Below are 16,486 nucleotides of genomic sequence, written 5' to 3'. Positions count from 1 at the left end.
TCAAACGTTTTGTAGATTGTTAAATAAAGAAATTAAAAGATTTGTCAGAAGCGTAGTGATGGTGACGCTGAAGTCATGTGACTTATAGTTTGCTTATTATTATTGCTTTTTACTAAATTTAGTCTAAAGTTGTGTTCATTTGAGGTTATTTTGATGAACAAAAAGTATATGAATCATTAACTTTTGCTGGTTACAGAGTATCTGCAAAAATACAACGAGTGTGTGGGTAACGCAAGTTACTTTTTACTTCAAGTAACTAGTAAAGTACTGAATTACTTTTAAATTTACAAGAAAATATCTAAATATTTTTTCAAATAAGTAACACAAGTTACTTTGTTTTCCCATTTATTCGCTGAAAGCTCTCCGAAATATCCGTGTTGACAGAAATCGAGAGCAAATGTAAAGACAAAGGGTTATTCATTTCACTTTCGGTGTGAAAGGGTCTTTATTTTTATATAAAAATATAACTTTTGAGTTTTTTTGTTATTAAAAATAAATAAACAAACCTAGCTCAAGTGACAAAAAGTAATGCAAAAAGTTGCTTACATAAAGAGTAGTGCTGTCAAACGATTAATCGCGATTAATCGCATCCAAAATAAACGTTTTTGTTTATATAATATAAACACAGTACACAGTGTGTACTGTGTATACTTGTTATGTATATATAAATACAAACACATGCATGTATATATTTAATAACAATATGCTGTTTATATATTAAATATATTTATATAACATAAGTTATATTAATATAAATATATACACGTAAATACATGTCTATATTTTCAAAATACATACTGTATGTGTGTGTATTTATATATATATATATATATACATAATAAATAAACACAATACACACACATATATTACGTAAACAAATAGTTGTATTTTTGGATGCGATTAATCGCGATTAATAATTTGACAGCACTAATAGTAAGTAACACAATTAGTTACTTTTTTATGGAGTAATATTGTAATGCATTACATTTAAAAGAACACTGAATACAAACGTCAGTGAAAAAATACTATTGCATTTTTTTTGTGCGTAATTTATGGGTCAGCCTACTAAAGTATAGGATCACCGCAGCACTGCTGTTGGTAGATCTTGGAACTGACACAAAGGAGAATTCATACGTCTGTTCATTTGTCATGATTATTAGCCAGCAGGGTTACTGAGCAGCTAATAATCTCCAAATCCTGGCTGAGTTATCAGCCTAGCCAATATATTAGCTCTCATATTAGCAATGGTATCTAATGTACGGTGGTAAACGTGATAAAATACCTCATACTGGAAAAGATCTGGAGCACTGCAGTCTACCCCTTAGCCCAGCAGATGGCAGGACGTGTTTGTTTTTGCAGAAACACCACGTCATGCTCTTAGGTTATGCAACTAAGGTTTACTATAGGGTACCTATAGCATTACTGCTTTATTGTCCATGTGGAAATCCAATCCATACGACTGAGTTGGCATTAAATCCAATCTGAGCTACACACTGCAGTTTTAGAGTTGTTCAGCTAAAATGCTAAATCCAACATCATAATAAAATCGTAAGGTTTAGCGGTATAACAGCACAAATGCTCTTGAGACCTGAAATAACCCTTCAGTTTGACTTTAATCCATGCTCCGTGCTGTCATGGTGAAGAAAACTGAAGCAAATACAAGCTGTGTGACCACTGCCAGTGACAGAAACTAGGTCACCGTGTGGCAGAGAGAGTGCCTCCAACAAAACATTCACTCATAATTCACATTCAAGCACACAGACAGAGGCCAGGCCACTAATTCCAAGCCTTTATTGGGTTAGATGTCATATGAGCTTAATGAAGACATACATCAGCGTGCAGAAAGAGCCACATATATATATTTACACACGCAGTCCAAACATCCCATGAATCTGCAGCGAGGCCCTCAGTCAAACTACAGTGAAGAATTTGCTACAGCCGCACTAATTCACCAATCCTGAATAGTGAACACATACAGTAATACTTTGAAAGATGTAGCAAAACCACACGGAAATGCAAAAATAGCTTCAGTTTCTGAAGAAACTCTATTATTGGCATATTGAGCAGATTTTGTCTGAACTTTTGGCCTTTCTTATGTATTTGGCAACAAAAGCCAATGAAGAATGAGTTTAGCCTACTTGACACATACCCAACAAAACACTTTTTTTTACCAAACTAAACATGATTATGTGTCGAAAAAAATGTGAGCAGCAAATAATACACTTATTTCAAGTATTTTTAAAATTGGTATAAAACAAAGAGGTATAAACATAAATAAACTAAAAGGTAGCTTTGCTATAACATGAGTTATGTAACAAGGTCCGAAAGTTTGAGACCATAAAAACTGAAAATGAAGATTATTTCAAAACTGTACAACTTTCTTTGTTCTGGAAATTTGTTAATTTTCCAATTTAACCTTTTAATTGTTATGACGATTATATAATTGGGAAATAAAAGAAATGTATAAATTTGGTAAAGAATGCAAAATTGTCAGCAGCCTCCATTGTATTTCCATATACACTTTCCTTTTGCTAGATTAAACATTAATATATATGAGAGTTGGCTTGTACCGTAGAACAAAAATATCTGCTACATAACAGGAATTAAATGTAACATAAGTTAATATAACAGTAAATTGAAGTATTTATATCATTTGTTCTTTAGTTATACTACCAGTCAAAAGTTTAAGGTCAGAACAATTATTTAACGTAATTAGTATTTGTATTGAGCAAGGATACATTAATCAAAGCAACAGTAAAGACTTAAAGTAAAACATTATATTTCAAATAAATGCTGTTCTTTTGAACTTTGTATTCTTTAAGGGATCCTGAAAAATATATCATGATTTCCACAAAAATATTCAGCAGTGCAACTGTGTTCAACATTGATAATAATCAGAAATGTTCCTTGAGCAAATCAGCATATTATTATGATTTCTGAAGGATCATGTGACACTGAAGACTGGGGTAATGATGCTGGAAATTCAGCTTTGATCTCAGGAATAAATTACAGATTAATCTATATTCATATTGAAAACAGTTAAATTCAATTGTAATAATATTTCACTGTCTTTACTGTATTTTTGATCAAATCCTTGGTGAGAATAAGAGACTTCTTTCAAAAACATTAAGAAATCGTACTGACCCAAACATTTGAACAGAATTTAAGAAATTTTATTACATTACAATTATGACATTGGGAATTTTCTTGACATTATGGGCAGAAATGTGCCTAATTATCACGAAAATTTAATTTTTAATTTTTTTAATTTTATTTGGCCTGTTCATAAGATTCACTCTGCTAGTCCGACACGTGTGTCTCACTGAGGTTGTATATTACAGATTATAAATCAGTGTAACACAGTTAGCAATGCAGGCACAAAAACAGACATCGCAGAGAACAAGGAGGAATGAGCAAACGAGCGAAACCAGTCAGTGTTTGGAAGAATCAGAGAAAGAGAGAGAGCAAGAATACACGGGAAATGTAAGATGATATCCCATCAGCCTTAGCAAGAGTTAAAGCTGTGCTGGGCTTCTCTCCACACACACTCCACCCGGCAGAGAGCAAACCGCATAGCAATCCATTTACATCAGGCAGATCAGATCTGATTTGTTGTTAGAGCAGACAGAGGAAGATGAGGAGAGCTTAGGCCTAATGCAGAGAGAGAGAGAGACAGAGAGAGAGAGAGAGAAAAGCACACATGAGACGAACACATCAAGAGCAGATCAATGAAAAACAAGTACAGACAGTGAATTTGTTCATAGTATCTCAAGATTTAACCTGATTTCACCTGTAAAGATTTGTTTTGTGAGTATAAATGAATGTATTTAGGTTGATTTAGTGATGACCAATAGAATTACCCAATTAAACACGCATTAGATATGAAATTCAACTCCCACTGGTTTCTGCAAAAACTGGTCTCTCACTGAAATAAATGTTTACCATTATAGTTCATGGTAGGCATGTCTTAAAAAATTCTACATTGTAAGTTAAAAATGGAGAAAATGAATAGACTTTTTACTTCTGGAATATGACTCTATTGCACTCTTGTTTTGGAGCTTCTGCTTTATAATCACAGATGTTTAATTATGTGGTTCAGGAAATAGCTGTGCAGTCATTGCTAATCATAGCTATGCATCATGACAGTAGTAATATAATGATAGTGTCAGTGATGAGGGGTTGTGGGTAAGGAGAGAATGAGTCACAGATCACTGATGTCACACAGGATATGACATCATCAGGGGACTATGGGCACTTTGGCACACTGAAGAGGCTGCAATGCAGCACTGACCTCCACAGGCTGTCCCGATCTCATTTTTTAATGTGATATCAATCCCACAGCCAGATAACACAGCATAATTATTGTATACCTGCAGTCTAAGTGTTAATTATTTTGTTTTGCGATTAAAGCTTCAGGATGAGTGTTTGATTAAGATCATTTAAAATGATGAATATTTAATCATATACATACTAATTAATATTTAATAAAATAATATATATATAGAACATAGCCTACATATAAGAAAAAACAAGCACTGAATGTATGGAGCGCCGCATATGACAAAAACAAGATATTGTGACCAAATATCACCCCCTAAAGCGAGGGAAAGAATTAGTACAACGTGGCCATAATTTAATACTTCTTCTTAACTTCTTTAATTCTTGACTTGAAGCTCTAATGGGAATCGGTACTTATGAATATTTTACAATAAGTTAAGAAAGAAAATATGGTAGATTTTGGTTTCATGCATCAACCATTGATAATGTATATTTAATGCAAGTATTGTGTAATGTAATTTGGCCATTTTACTAACTTACACTACTTTGCTAACTTTTGCCATATGCCACTCTTTAAAACAAAGATATGTTAGCCAACCTGATGTTTGTGTGCAAAACTGACAGGTTTACAAGGAGAGAATATTTCTGATTGGCGAATAAGTGATATCTGTCAGACGACAGGGACTTTTTATGAGTGATTCCAAAAAATCACTTTCTACGGAGACACTAATGTTTTGTGAGAAAAACGCTAATTTTTTTGTGGAAATGCAATAATTTGTACAAGAACACAAATGTTTTGTGAGCGAACGCAAAGTTTCTCGTTGGAACACAATACTTTTCATGAGTGAACACAATACTTTTACAAAAGAACACAAAGTTTCTTGTGGAAATGCAATAATTTGGAAAAGAACAGAATCAGAATGAGCTTTATTGGCCAAGTATGTTTACACATACAAGGAATTTGTTGTAGTGACAGAAGCTCCACGGTGCAACAGAAGGACAGTAACAGGACAGGACACAGGTAATAAAACAAAATAACAAGAAATAGCCAATAACCAATCTACAAAGCAGCAAAAAAATAAAAAATATATAATATAGGCGACTATGTATGTACAGGTCAAGTATGTGCAAATGAGAAAATAAAGATAAAATAAGTGAGTGTGGTGAATGGATAATGAATTAGTTGTGTGTTCCACGTTTATTTTTGAGTGTTCATGAGATGTATTGACTGAGGGAAGAAACTGTTCCTGTGTCTGGTCGTTCTGCTGCTCAGAGCTCTGTAGCGTCGACCAGACGGTAACAGTTCAAAGAGGTTGTGTGCTGGATGTGAGGGGTCCAGAGTGATTTTACCAGCCCTTTTGCTCACTCTGGATAAGTACAGTTCTTGGAGAGTGGGGAGGGTTGTACCAATGATTCGCTCAGCAGTCCGGACTACCCTCCGTAGTCTTCTGAGGTCAGATTTGGTCGCTGAGCTGAACCAGACAGTTATTGAGGTGCAGAGGATGGATTCAATGATGGCAGAGTAGAACTGTTTCAGCAAGTCCTGTGGCAGGTTGAACTTCCTCAGCTGGCGAAGAAACAGGACAACCTCTGCTGGGCCTTCCTGACAATGGAGTCTATGTGAATATCCCACTTCAGGTCCTGAGAGATGGTGGTGCCCAGGAATCTGAATGACTCTGCAGTCACGGTGCTGTTCATGATGGTGAGTGGGGGGAGAGCAGGGGGGTTTCTCCTGAAGTCCACGATCATCTCCACCGTTTTGAGCGTGTTAAGCTCCAGGTTGTTAAGACTGCACCAGACAACCAGCTCCTTAACCTCCTATCTGTAAGCAGACTCGTCACCGTCCTGGATGAGGCCGATCAGTGTGGTGTCGTCTGCGAACTTCAGGAGCTTGACAGAGGGGTCTTTAGATGTGCAGTCGTTGGTGTAGAGGGAGAAGAGCATTGGGGAGAGTACGCAGCCCTGAGGAGCTCCAGTGCTGATGGTTCGAGTGCTGGATGTGAATTTGCCAAGCTTTACTAACTGCTGTCTGTCTGTCAGGAAGCTGTTGATCCACTGGCAGACGGAGGTGGGGACGGAGAGCTGAGTTAGTTTATTCTGAAGGGTTTCCGTGATGATGGTGTTAAAAGCAGAGCTGAAGTCCACAAACAGGATCCTCACATAAGTCCTTGGTCTGTCCAGATGCTGCAGGATGAAGTGCCATGTTGACTGCATCATCCACAGACCTGTTTGCTCTGTAGGCAAACTGCAGGGGGTCCAGTAAGGGTCCAGTGATGTCCTTCAGATAAGCCAAAACCAGTCTTTCAAATGATTTCATGGCTACAGACGTTAGGGCCACAGGTCTGTAGTCATTAAGTCCAGTAATTTTGGGTTTCTTTGGGACGGGGATGATGGTGGAGCGTTTGAAGCATGAGGGGACTTCACACAGCTCCAGTGATCTATTGAAGATCTGTGTGAAGATGGGGGCCAGCTGATCAGCACAGATTTTTAGGCAGGCTGGTGACACACCATCTGGACCAGGTGCTTTCCTTCTTTTGTTCTTCCTGAAGACCTGGCACACATCGTCTTCGCTGATTTGAATTGTAGGTGTGGGGGAGAGAGGGGTTGCTGGAGGTGTGAATGGTTGTGTGGAGGGGTGTTCTGGGCGGGTGTGGGGTGATCGTTCAAAACGACAAAAGAACTCGTTTAAGTCGTCTGCCAGGTGTTGATTCTCCAGAGTGCTGGGGGGTGGTGTTTTGTAGCTGGTGATGTCCTTTAATCCTAGCCACACTGAAGCCGGATCGCTGGAAGAGAATTTGTTCCTGAGCTTGTCAGAATAATTCCTCTTTGCCACTCTGATCTCCTTTTCCAGTGTGTATTTGGCCTGTTTGTACAAGACTTTATCCCCCTTTCTGTGAGCATCTTCTTTGGCCTGACGGAGCTGTCTGAGTTTTGCAGTGAACCATGGTTTGTCATTGTTGTAGAATAGATGAGTCCTGTTAGGAATGCACATATCCTCACAGAAACTGATATAAGATGTTACAGTCTCTGTGAGCTCGTCCAGATCATTTGCAGCAGCTTCAAAAACAGTCCAATCAGTGAGAGAGAAACAGGCTTGTAGATCCCGCTCTGTTTCATTAGTCCATCTTTTAACAGATCTTAATACAGGCTTTGCAGACTTAAGTTTCTGCCTGTAGGATGGAATAAGATGAACCAAACAGTGATCAGAGAGTCCTAAAGCTGCTCGTGGAACAGAGTGATATGCGTCCTTTATTGTTGTGTAACAGTGATCCAATATATTACTGTCTCTGGTGGGACATGTAACATGCTGTCTGTATTTTGGCAGTTCACGGGAGAGATTTGCTTTATTAAAGTCCCCGAGAATGATTAAAACAGAGTCCGGGTGTTGTTGCTCAGTCTCTGTGATCAGATCAGTGAGTTTCTGTAAAGCTGTGCTCACGTGCGCTTGCGGTGGGATGTAGACACTCACGAGAATGAACGAGCAGAACTCCCGCGGAGAATAGAACGGCTTGCAGTTAATGAAGAGCGTTTCTAGATCTGAACAGCACAATATCGTGGGAACACAATACTTGTCATGAGTGAACACAATACTTTTACAAAAGAACACAAAGTTTCTTGTGGAAATGCAATAATTTGGAAAAGAACGCAAATGTTTTGTGAGAGAATGCAAAGTTTTTTGTGGAAACGCAATACTTTTGTAAAACAACGCAAATAAATGCAAATGATTGCAAAGTTTTTAGAGGGAACGCAACACTTATGCAAAAGAATGCAAATGTTTTATGAACGACTGCAATGTTTCTTGCGGGAAAGCAATACTTTTGCAAGAGAAAGGAAAGTTTCTCACAGGAATGCAATACTTTTGAAAAAGAATATTTGCATGGAATATTTTTGTTTTGCGAGAAAGAATGTTTTTTGAGAGATTACAAAGTTTCTTAGGGGAACGCAATACATTTGCAAGAGAACAGAAATGTTTTATGAGAATGCTAAGTTCTTGGGGGAACTGTACTTTTCGCAAGAGAACACAATACTTTTATAAGAGTACGCAAATGTTTTGTGAGAGAAAGCAAAGTTTCTCTCAGTAATGCAATCCTTTTGTGAGGGAACATAAATGTTTAGCAAGAGTATGCAATGCTTCTCATGGGAACGCAATACTTTGCAAAAGAATGCAAATAAATGCAAATGACTGCAAAGTTTTTAGAGGGAACGCAACATCTATGCAAAAGAATGCAAATATTTTATGAAAGACTGCAATGTTTCTTGCAGGAACTTTTGTGAGAGAACATATAAATGTTTTGCGAGAGAACAGAAAGTTTCTCACAGGAATGCAATACTTTTGCAAAAGAATGCAAATGTTTTGCAAGAGAATGCAATATTTTTGTTTTGCGAGAATGTTTTTCGAAAGATTACAAAGTTTCACGGGGAAACGCAAGACATCTGCAAGAGCATGCAAAAGCACTGAAATATGATTATTTTTGTCCCGTCTCATATTTTTTTCATCACCACCTCCACTTTGGGGTTCCATACACTTAAAGCAGCTTAACATGACAAAGATATTACTAACTCACCCCATTCCACTCCACACTGCCCTCTTCCCCGGTGTCATTGCTGCAGTCGTACTTCACGCTGGAGATGGATGCAGTGCTCCTCCGCCTCTCTCCATCTCTCTGAGGATCCACTGCCGCTCCCTGACACACACACACACATACATACACGCACATTACAAAGACATCATGTTTCCCAGCATTCATCGCTATGATTCTCCCAGATGTTGCACCTGTCTGCGGGACCTCATGGCACACTCCTCTAGGGTCTCAGCCGCCTCTGTTTTCCCCTGCTTACGGTACAGAGCGCCCAGGTTCCTCAGCGTGGTGTTTACCGTGGGGCTGTGTATGAAAAACACACAGATTCACTCTCAAATGTGTCTCATATAATTCCCAACACGTTTAATATTCAGACTAGGTTTGCATTTTCTGAAGAAAATAGCCGCACTTGCAAAAAATAAACTATTTCATCTTTTTTTCAAGCGAACACAGTGTTTCTTGGGGAACGGAATATTTTTCTGAGAGAGCAAAAGCAAAATAATTGTAATATAACTTTTTCACCCATTTCATAACAAGCATCATATTTTTCCATCATTATTTCCAGTAGTTTTTGCCCGAGTGAGATGAGTAAACAGTGTCCAGGGTCTTATGCAGTCTAACCAAAAATTATTCAGACACCAGATATCATTTTTGATATTTTTTTACTAGTGGGTGCAGGAAACTATAGTTAATTTCTGCACAGACAAGGTTAGCAAATGAATCTTTAGTCCCATGTTAACATATCTTGTGGCCTTACATTTAAAACCCTTATCTCATATTCAACTTTCCAGAACATTCCTTTAAGCTGACGTTTCAGCTGAACTAACTGCAGACAGCAGTTTTAGCTGTGGGGCAGGTAAGTTTGGGTAATTGTAGCTGCTTTTTCTCACCTGTTCACCTTGCAGGCTTTGTACCAGCCGCCGTATTCCCCATAATGATTCCCATCTGCCAACTTTCCCTGAGAGAAAGGAGGAGGATAACACACAGAGACAGACAGTGAAGTTTCAAAATCTTCTCAGCTGTCAATCATCCAGACAGGTTTGCAGTCAGGGAAACTGTGTTTGCTGTAAATACATATAGACTGGGTACAGACAGCCACAACCTCCCTTCAAAACATTTACAGTACAGGTTGTGGAAAGGCACAGGGAATTAATTGGTCCTTTACGAAGTCTATAGACAATGTGTCTGATAAAACACAGCCAAAGAACAAAATACAGAGGCAGAAATATGTTACTGAGGCATTTCTCTTCAGCCAGGACTGAAAAATACAAAATACTGACAGACTGAGGAGAACCTGCAGCTCTCTGCTGTTTCAGTATGACAGTAACCCTAAACAGAGCAGCTAAACAGCCATAAAGAACAAGAACGTGAACGTTGTCTAGTGGCCTACTCAGGGCTCAACCTAAATCCCACTGAGAATCCGTGGAGTGACTTATTCAGAGTATTGTTACTGTGTTTGTAAAGCCAGAAAAAGCTACAATAGTGTTTTCAGTTCAGGCTCTGTGCAACAAAAGGTAAATATATTGAAAGCGGGTGGTGACTTTCTGTACCCACTATATCAGCTTCCCACATGAGCATCTCAGCATTTCACACACAACACACACACACACACACACACACACACACACACACACACACACACACACACACGCACACACACGCTGGCAGAAACCTACTTTGTTCTCTTGTCTTTCCTCAGCATGCATCCAGATGGGTTTATTTTCAGCTGCAGACACAGAGAAACAGTTCTGCTACTGTAGTCAGCCATTACAAAAATGCAACAAGGTAAAAACTGACAAATACCGTAGTTACTACTGTAAAATCATATTGATTTATTTTTGATAAATCTTGCCATTGAATTGCTAAGCTGTTTCTAAGGCACTCTGAGGCACTCTGTCTAGGTATGACTGGGCTCCTCCTTCAATTTTAGATTTAGGTTACAAAGGTTACAGGAGTTTCATAGTTTAATACTTGTTAAAATTATTATGTATGGAAGCTTGTTTCCACCACTGAATAAAAATAAAAAGGAAATTGCTACTTTTTAATCTTACAATTCTGACTTTTTTCCCATAATTGTGTGATATAAACTTGAAATTCTGATTCTTTTCTGAAAATTGCAAGACATAAATTGGTCACACTTTATATTAGGTGGCCTTAACTACTATACACTTCCATCAAAAAATAAGTACAATGCACTTATAGTGGTCATATTGTATTGTAAAACACTTTTGCTGCTATTGAGGTGGGATACGGGTAAGGTTAGGGACAGGTTTGGTGGTCTGGGTAGGTTTAAGGGTGGGTTAAGGTGTAAGGGATGGTGTTAACAGTGTAATTATGAATGTAATTACAGATGTAACTACATATAGGTATTTTATATGTAAATATAAGTACAATGTAAAAACATGTATGTACACAATAAGTGCATTGTACCAAATTATTAATTTAAATGTAAGTACATAGTAGTTAAGGCCACCTAATATAAAGTGTGAGACATAAATTTATAATTGCAAGTTATAAAGTCAGAACTGCAAGATATAAACCCAAAATTGCCCAAAATTTTCTCTTCACCCAAAATCCTGTCTTTTTTTCGTTAGATTTGGACTTGATTACTCACAATTGCAACTTTTTATCTCACACTTCTGACTTTTTGGCAATTGTGTGCTAAAAATGTGCAATTCTGACTTTTTCACAATTTGTGACATAAACTCGCAATTCTGACTTTAACATAAATTCGTAATGGCAAGGTATAAAGCCAGAATAGCAGGATATAAACTCGCAATTGTAAGAAAATAGCCAGTCCTTTTTTCCTCAAAATCGGATTTTATAACTCGCAATTGCGACTTTTTATCTCACAAGTCTGAGAAAATGAGTCACAATTGTAAGAAAAAAGTCTGAATTGCGAGAAAAAAGTTAGAATTGCAAGTTTTGCGATAACTATAAGCATATATCATAATTCTGACATTATAATTGGAATAGTTAGTTTATATCATGCAATTCTGGGAAAAAAATAACAATAATTGTGAGACAAAAAATCGCAATGACCCTTATTTTCAGTGACGGAAACGGGCTTCCATACGCCTGGGATCTAACAATACTGCAGTAACTACATTCTTGAAGTTTTGTCATTTACCAACAGTCCACCAGGTGAACATGTATTAAAACTGTCAAGAGCACAAAATAAATTTGGCACGAACATATGAAACAGAAAATATAGAAAAATGAAAAAATCAATCAAGTTGATTTATTGAAATCAAGTGTGAAATCAACATTAAAATGATTAACAAAATCATATAAACAACACACAAATTGGCCTATTCTGAACGGATAATCAATTTTCTGATATTCAAGAACACAAAATAAAATTACAAAAAAAAAGGATGAGATTTTGAAAATAAAAGAACAAATTACGTAACACAGAACTTCACCTGAAAGTTGTACAATTTCCAAGAAGTAAAAGAGAGGGAAATCACAGATACAAACCATCTGTTCAGTTGTTCGTACACTAATGTGCTTTGAACTTCTGCTTTCACATTTATTTTTGAGACATCCACATTGAATATTTTGCCTGGCACAGGCAAGCAGTTCACTAATATAGCGTCCATATTTGAAAGTCAATTCATCTTCACGGCAAAACATATATACATATACGCCAAGAACATGCAAAATTTAGTCCCAAACCCATCTGAATGTGAACTAATCCTATATTTTTTGGTATTAAAAAGATGTTTTATCAGTTGTGTTTGCTCCTGGATTTCTGTGAAATCCACGGCTCAGTGAATGGTAGTAAACCAGAGGTCAGGTGTGCGGAAAGGTCACGATATCAAGAGTCGAGGGATGGCTGGTGAAGTCATCAATACGTATCATTCAGCAATGACAACAGTTTTATAGCATTGCCGAAAAAAGAAAGAAAAATCCCTTTTGTGAGAAAGCATGCAGGCTGTCAGCTAATGAATAATGAAGAGCCATAATCAAGCAATGATCGTACCATCTACAGATCCAAACTCTTTCTCGTGGGCGCGCGTCAGGATCTCTTTGTAGAGGATCTCAGCTTCCTTATACTTGCCCTGTTTCAGATAGCATGAGGCCTGCAGGAAAAATAATAAAGATGCTATTTTACAATTACGGCATACCCTTAAAAACAGAAATGTGTACAGTTATTTCTATTACAGGTTATAGATGAAGTACAGTATGTGACCCTGGACCACAAAACCAGTCATAAGGGTCAGCTGAATAAATAAGCTTTGATGTATGTTTGTTAGGATCGGAGGACAATATTTGGCTGAGATGCAACTATTAGAAAATCTGGAATCTGAGGGTGCAAAAAAATCTAAATATTGAGAAAATCTCCTTTAAAGTTGTTCAAATGAAGCTCTTAGCAATGCATATTACTAATCAATAATTAAGTTTTGATATATTTACAGTAGGAAATTTACAAAATATCTTCATGGCACATGATCTTTATTTAATATCCTGATGATTTCTGGCATAAAATAAAAATTGATCATTTTGACCCATACAATGCATTTTTCGTTATTTCTACAAATATCCTCCAGCGACTTAAGACTGGTTTTGTGCTCCAGGGTTTTAAAATCGATCTCTTAACAATGAAAGAATCTGATTCGTTGTGCAAACATGAGTGCTGATTATATTCACCAGGTTGTTTTTGGTCTTGGCAACATTGGGGTCGTCAGGTCCCAGTTTTTTCTCGTAGATATCCAGAGCCCTGCAGTAATAATACTCCACCTCCTCATACTTCCCCTGATTCTGACAGAGCAGAGCCAGATTATTCAGCTGCTTGGCCACGTCTGGGTGATCCCGCCCCAACACCTGAGCAATGAAAGAGAGAGAGATAATTACAATATGGCCGACTATTCAAATATCATTTTAATCAGCTGACACAACACAAACAGGCCAGGTTTATGTGAGAGTACCTTCTCTCTGATCTCCAAGGCTCTCTTGCACAGTGGTTCTGCTTCCTTGTATTTTCCTCTCTTTCCGTACAGGACCGCCAGGTTGTTGAGGGTGGCCGCCACCTGGATTAGTCATGAAATATGGACACTGATTACAGGGTAGAGTGTGGATCCAGACAGAACATGGACCATTTGTTATAAATATGGCAAAATCGTTTTTAGGAATCACAGACTCCAATTTTCTTGCCATGCTTTACACAATTATGTGAAAAGTCCAGAGGTTTTAACAGTCACCTTCTTTCCTATGGGTTTATAGATCTATTTACTTGATTTGAAGTTTGCAAGGCCTTCAAGGCACTGAATCTTGGAAGACGTTTAAGACATTCAGAAGCAAATATACTAAAAGACATCCCATGCACAACCTTATTTCTCCTTTTTGTTTAGGGTAATATGTGTTTTGTTGTACTTACAGCTGGGTGGTCCTTGCCCAGGGTCTTTTCTCTGATTGACAGGGCATCATTAAGGAGATGAGCAGCTTCCTTGTATTTATTCTGGTCCCTGAGTGAAAAGAAACACAATAAAGTCTTATTTCGAGATGCTTATTTCAGTAGATTTAGTGGGCAATCTTTCTATGGAAGCCAATTTCCACCACTGAATAAAACATTAAAAAGGTAAGTGCGGGATATAAATTCACAATTCTGACTTTTTTCTTAGAATTGCATGATATAAACTCACAATTGTAAAAAATAGTATTTTTTTCCCCTCAGAATTGGACTTTATAACTGGCAATTGCGAGTTTATATCTTACAATTCTGAGAAGAAAGTCATAAGCCAGACTTGTGAGATATACAGTTTTTCCTCAGAATTGAATTTTATATCATGCAATCGCGAGATTGTATCATGTATCACACATGTGATAAAAAGTCACAAATACCTTATTTAATTTTTTATTAAGTGGCGGAAACGGGCTTCCATATATTTCACTTAAATATCATTCTAAATTCAATAAAGGAGAATTACTTTTCCATGACAACATAACAAATTAGGCAAATTTGCAAACTAACAGAATTGCCATTTCTGATAGAGGATACTGAAAACAATGAGGAATTTATAAATATATATATATATAAAATATGACATAATTTGATGAAGAATGATTAAGTACATCCCAACACATAAATAGGCCCAGACAGAATCTGCGGACTTACTTTATTCAATCTTTTCTGGTAAAGCTGGTTGAGGGAAGTCTTGCTGGTTAAAGAAAGTAAGTTCTGTCCTCATTTACTCACAATCACATCACTCTAAACCCAACAAATTACTTTAGTTCTTCAGTGGAACACAAAAGAAGAAATTCTGAAAAATGATGTACCGGTTGTTTTATCAATGCATTTACAAATAATGGAAACTGGAGCATTGAAGATGAAGCTAATGCACTATAAAAGTGACACAATAGTAGTCCAAATGACTTGTGCACTAAATTACATGTTTTCTGAAGTAATAAGTCATTATTTGTTCAATGAAAATACTGAAATCTGTCCTATATTTAAACATAGCCATATTGACCATTTTAATTATGCTTTTGAGTCTTTTATAATGCTTGAAAGCTACAAGGCCGATTTACTGTCATTTTTTAAAATGTCTCTTTTTTGTGTGTTTCATAAGAACATACAGGTTTGGTATGGGAGTGAGTAAATAATTGACTCCAAATGCATTTACACATAAGCAAACACACACCTGTAGACCAGAGCCAGGATGTTGAGCATGGTGGCTACATCGGGATGGTCGTGTCCAGAGGTTTTCTCCAGGTCCTCCAGAGCCTGTTTGCAGAGAGGCACGGCCACCTCGTAGCGGCCCTGAGAGGCGTACTGGATCACCAGGTTATGGAGGGTCCTGAGGCGGGCTGGGATCTCATACCCACCCTGCTGAGCGGCAGCAAGCGCGCTGTTGTGCCGGTGTGGGACTGAAGGGGGCGACAGAGAGTAACACTGTTCCAATCAAAAATATGACTTGTATGATTTCTCTAGCTCCATTCCAAATGCCATTCTTGCCTCAAATCCACACTTTGGTAAAGCCGCATTGACTATCGGGTAGTTCACCAAAATGGCATCCACACACCAATGCAGACTTTGCAAAAGGACTGAAAGGACATGCAAAAGTAACGAGATGGCCAAATTCACATCAAATGTGCCATACAGTGTCAGTAGTGCTAGATGCTAACAAGCATTACAGCCTGTTCACACCAAGAACAACTATAACGTTAACTATATTAATGACAATAACGTTATTTTTATTATAAGCAGACACTGCCTTTATGCCATCTGGTGCTTTTGATGCTTGAGCTCTTTAAAATCTGTTAACTGTCACCCTCAATAGATGTGAAAATGCACTGAATGGTTGTAATTCTTAAATGTTTTGGTACACAGACCAAAGCTTGGTTGCTTTTTAAAGAAAATACTCAGCGGGTTAACGCTGAAGTGAAAATGTAAAAAGGTTTAAGATGTGTGAGTCTGCACCAAGCATTTTTTTTACATTTTATACAAAAATATATATTTTACAATTAAATTGGACTCTAAAATTACTAGAAATTTGAAGTTGATATAAAAAAAATCAAGTTCCTGGGAGATTTTTTGCTTTCTCCTGTCACAAATTATTACATATCTGTCACATTTCACTTTTATTACAAAATAGTTGTCAAATATGGAACCTTGAGTCTCAGAC

General features: G+C 37.3%; 1 protein-coding gene across 2 annotated transcripts in view; it reads right to left on the bottom strand.

Annotated features, from left to right (window-relative positions):
* The window catches only part of LOC306874678 (kinesin light chain 1-like), a 36,851-nt gene that overhangs the window by 4,119 nt on the left and 16,246 nt on the right, over window positions 1-16,486 (bottom strand). The window contains exons 5-14 of one of the 2 annotated variants that reach the window (XM_079424883.1): window positions 15,503-15,728; window positions 14,239-14,326; window positions 13,790-13,891; window positions 13,512-13,685; window positions 12,844-12,943; window positions 10,535-10,584; window positions 9,749-9,816; window positions 9,053-9,161; window positions 8,844-8,963; window positions 1,773-3,651 (exon numbers count right to left, since the gene is read on the bottom strand). In XM_079424883.1, the coding sequence (XP_079281009.1) occupies window positions 3,646-3,651; window positions 8,844-8,963; window positions 9,053-9,161; window positions 9,749-9,816; window positions 10,535-10,584; window positions 12,844-12,943; window positions 13,512-13,685; window positions 13,790-13,891; window positions 14,239-14,326; window positions 15,503-15,728 (1,043 nt within the window). In that variant the 3' untranslated portion in view covers window positions 1,773-3,645. Of the gene's footprint in view, window positions 1-1,772; window positions 3,652-8,843; window positions 8,964-9,052; window positions 9,162-9,748; window positions 9,817-10,534; window positions 10,585-12,843; window positions 12,944-13,511; window positions 13,686-13,789; window positions 13,892-14,238; window positions 14,327-15,502; window positions 15,729-16,486 lie in introns of those variants that run through there. The other variant, XM_079424882.1, reaches the window with a different exon arrangement.

Source organism: Barbus barbus (assembly GCF_936440315.1).
Source record: "Barbus barbus genome assembly, chromosome: 9".
NCBI lineage: Eukaryota > Metazoa > Chordata > Actinopteri > Cypriniformes > Cyprinidae > Barbus > Barbus barbus.
The sequence above is the reverse complement of the archived record's forward strand: the minus strand, read 5'-3'. Positions and strand labels throughout refer to the sequence as shown.